The 4,359-nt window shown below is 32.8% G+C and overlaps 2 protein-coding genes across 2 annotated transcripts; one reads left to right on the forward strand and one right to left on the reverse strand.

Moving 5' to 3' along the window:
- Window positions 1–241: 241 nt before the first annotated feature.
- Window positions 242–848, reverse strand: LOAG_13035 (hypothetical protein; the record flags this gene model as incomplete). Its single annotated transcript, XM_003148547.1, has 2 exons — window positions 242–453; window positions 755–848. 2 exons carry the CDS (start codon window positions 846–848, stop codon window positions 242–244), a joined length of 306 nt encoding a protein of 101 aa, XP_003148595.1.
- A 1,590-nt stretch (window positions 849–2,438) lies between these two features.
- LOAG_13037 (hypothetical protein) lies at window positions 2,439–4,142 on the forward strand (the record flags this gene model as incomplete). Its single annotated transcript, XM_003148548.1, has 3 exons — window positions 2,439–2,481; window positions 3,777–3,919; window positions 3,954–4,142. 3 exons carry the CDS (start codon window positions 2,439–2,441, stop codon window positions 4,140–4,142), a joined length of 375 nt encoding a protein of 124 aa, XP_003148596.1.
- Window positions 4,143–4,359: the final 217 nt, after the last annotated feature.

A 4,359-nucleotide genomic window follows, 5' to 3' on the forward strand; every position in this document is an offset into this window, starting at 1 on the left:
ATATATATATATATAGTAGTGTGTGTGTGTGTGTGTGTGTGTGTGTGTGTGTGTGTGTGTGTATGTGTGCGTGTGTGTGTGTGTGTGTGTGTGTGTGTAGATATTTTAAGAAACCAGTAGGAGAAATGATATCGAAACAATTTGCTGTCTGTAATTACATCTCACTAATAAAAATGGTTTAAGTAAAAATGGTCGATCGGGAACCGTTCTGCTTCGTTTAGTTCGTTTTTACCAATGAATTTTACAGACTAGGTGGTTTTGATCTCATTACTGCAGCAATACATCGTAGCAAATGACAAAATTTCATACGTTTCAACTGATGTGACAGCTGACTGGCCATCACAGTAAGCATAAGCAACAACAGATCAACTTTGACATTTAACACCACAGCTATAAATAAATGTCTTCCCCACCACTCTATGAATACTTCCTGATGATTGCTGAACACATCAACTGTAAGTTACCTTTTGAAGTTAACCAACAAAAATATGCTTACCTGTCTAATTAAAGAATTTCCCGATCTGGATACCTATAAAAGCAAATGTGGCCGGATGGTATTGATTCACAACAGAACGTATATAGGCGACTGTTATAAGGAAGGTAAGGCAAGAGTGTAAGTTAACTAAGGTCAGGGTATGAACCGTTTGACTAAAAGGTGAAATAAATAGGTTGATTTAACGTATAGCAATCGGAAGCTTTTTTACAATTCATTCACATTTCATTTACGATTTATTGTGTATTCATTCACAACCACTTGTTTGCACTTCGCAGTACCGGTCGCGCAATGCTATTGTCTTTGCCGATTGACAAGCAAATAGCACTACAGTTTTCCTCATACCGAACAGCATATTTATAATAAATTGTACCATTTTCGTATGCAGAAAAAAGCTTCAAATTTTATTGGTTTATTTTAAAAAAACGAATCTAAGGCCAATTTGAAGAACGGAGTCTGAATTATCGAATATGCAATACTTGTAACTAATACGTATCTCTGTGTGTATTTGACTTTAATTTCTTTTTAGGTACCGTCATTTGATTTCAAATTTCCGTTTACATGCAAATCTACTACAAGTTCTAGGCCTTGTTACTGATGGCAGTGAAGGGATATAAATACGATCTTTAGACAATTACAGTTTTAACCGTATGTATTATTTAGGCTGCATAACCAGTTTATTTTCATTTTATCAAAAGTCTAGTGCTGCAAGCATAAACATTATCAATTCTTTTCTTCTCTTTTTTTTTTTTTTTCAAAGTAAGCCGATCCACGAAGTTCGGTTTGTTGAAATTCCCATAGTTCTTTTTTTATGAATGAGGTTTGAATTATAATCCTTATCTTCTATTAATATTTCAAGTCGTACTGAATTCGAAGCACATATTTTTCCGATTGTATGTTTTTATAATTATTGAAATCAAATTTCTACGAGTCGTTCCTACGAATGCTTCCAATCTCAGTATTTATAATTCCTATTCAAAACAAAAACGCTCAATCTTTTGAATTTCCAAAACAACACTTTCACAATTTCACCAAGAATCAAAGCCACATGGAATATATCAAACTATACTATTCAAGATCAATGCGTGCATAACAGCTATTTTGCATATGCATAAGAACTTTTAATGCAGATCCCCAAGTTTCTAAATGCAACAATTTATTTTCACTGATGAAGTGAATAGTCTAATATCAGTACTTTAAAAAAATAAATAAATGAAAAAATGAAAAAAAAACGAAAATTTGAAAACAATTGCCTTCATGAACAATGATCAATTCTTAAGCTATTAAAAAGACATTGTATGCATATTATTCAGAGTGTTCCAAAATAAAAATTAGTCAGACTGTTTGTTTGAAATATATACAAGAGATGATCAATTATTCAAAAATCGACGACTTTTTCATTCTTAATTTCCTAAATTTGCTTTGGAAAAATTATGTTGAAAATATGTTGAAAAAATAAAATATTTTCAATTATATTGAAAATAGATTTTTATAGTTTACGAAGTTATAGTTTTTACCTACAGATCTCAATAGCCAGTGTATTGAAAACCTGGGGAAATGACTTGTTCTCAACATCAATAGTTTTTGGATTTAGCTGTTTATTTGCATAGAATATCTCATCAATGCTTTACAGCAATTATTTAATGTATATCTACCATGTTGTTACCTTTAATTAGCAAAGATTCAAGCAAATACTATGAACTCATGAAAAAATCTAATTAGAAAATATGAGTTCACAGGTCAATGATGAAAATTTGTCATAAACTGCAGGAGAAAATATCTTAGTATAAGCATTTCGAGTGTATGGAATTTAAATATGTAATTCAGTTTCGTTTTTGTATTAGCTAAATTGATAGATCAATTATTATTTCATAAGTATATAAAGTACGTCGTGACCAATTGAAATATTTTGCAGCACAAACAAGTATTTCATAAATGCTATTCAATGCAGCATTTTGCTCTGAATATTTCATGGAAATTGTTATTCGGTAAGTATGTAAATAGAGTCGTATTGGAATTCCTTAACTATTAATAGGTTCGGTGTTTTTAAATTTCAAAAATTTCAATAGTATTACTAAAAGTGGGTTGGCACATATGTGAGCTTTCACTGATACGCATCTTTTTACATCAAGGAACTCCGAAGAAATATTTTATATCGAAGAGTAAAAAAAAATTCAAAATTTAACAAATTTTAATAAAAGAAGGTTTGTTAATATTTCCCAAAAAAAGAAGATTGCGGGTGGGTATGAGAATTAGGAATATTTTCTCATTCGCAAAGCGTTTGCAATTAAATGATGTAAGACAGTGTTTCATTATTTAAATTAAAAAATAAGGATGCCAGAATGATAAACAACCGAATTGTGAACTTGTGAAACTTTGAGATTTAAGTAGTATCCGTTAAAAGCAAATGGCAGTTTCAGTACTTCCATTCCGTTTTAAAATTCTAAAAACAGCACAGAAATTGTCACCATATTTGTTCATTGGTGCATTCATCATCCAACTACTGATTGACATTTTGAATCTTTGCATCCTAAAAATTGAAAAGCAACTCAGATGAATGCTTGCTAGGCTGGTTTTGCTCCAGTCCTAGGAAATCTTAGAATGCTGTTATTACCAGAAAGGTAATTCAAACCATTTGAAGGAGAGAGGATAGCATACAGAACAGTGTACTTTGACCTCCACACATTTCATTGGAACCTTTCGGCCATTCTTTCAGCAGTTTTGCTGTAAAGTGTGCTCTAAATATCAAAACAATCAATAACAGCGATGGGTGCATTGTTTTGTAATGTAGCCGAATAAGAGAGGTGTTATAGATAATACCGTGGAAGCATCGGAAGTAAACATAAGCAGGTTCCTGTGGTACTTCTTATTTACATGGAAAAGAACGAGGGTAGAGGAAGGATACCACTTATTTGACTTTGTCGCTGCTCTAATGCAAATTTTCTTTTGCACCATTTTTCGATAATAGTCTATTTGTTGAAATTTAGAATCTTATGTTATAATCGACTTTCGAAGTTGCTCAGCTGTGAATTGTGGAGATGAGTGTCGCGCTGGCATGTATATATATGCGTTTTCATTTTCAGTTCCTTTAGGGAGGGGATCACACGAGTTATTAATGGCGTTCCTTCATTCATTTCTCTGATTACTCCCGCATTATCCCACTGAATAAATAAGGTTTGTTAGCCAAAATAATCGGATGTAATGGAACGTACGTGAGTCATTCATTAGTTTATTTACATACCCGCTTCCATTTAGTTTAAATCTCTAACGAATTTTTTTCCAGATCAGTTGGTTAAACACATAGAATTTGTGTGGAGGGAAGCGGCGGAAGCAGATGTCGGAATCAAACTATTCCATTCTTCATCAAAAACCAATTATGAGGTTGTTTTTATTACTAATATTCATTTTATTAATGAACTTCAAAAGGTAACTTACAGTTGATGTGTTCAGCAATCATCAGGAAGTATTCATAGAGTGGTGGGGAAGACATTTATTTATAGCTGTGGTGTTAAATGTCAAAGTTGATCTGTTGTTGCTTATGCTTACTGTGATGGCCAGTCAGCTGTCACATCAGTTGAAACGTATGAAATTTTGTCATTTGCTACGATGTATTGCTGCAGTAATGAGATCAAAACCACCTAGTCTGTAAAATTCATTGGTAAAAACGAACTAAACGAAGCAGAACGGTTCCCGATCGACCATTTTACTTAAACCATTTTATTAGTGAGATGTAATTACAGACAGCAAATTGTTTCGATATCATTTTCTCCTACTGGTTTCTTAAAATATCTACACACACACACACACACACACACACACGACACACATACACACACACACACACACACACACACACACACACACAC

The sequence above is a fragment of the Loa loa genome (genome assembly GCF_000183805.2).
Source record: "Loa loa unplaced genomic scaffold supercont3.935, whole genome shotgun sequence".
Taxonomy (NCBI): domain Eukaryota; kingdom Metazoa; phylum Nematoda; class Chromadorea; order Rhabditida; family Onchocercidae; genus Loa; species Loa loa.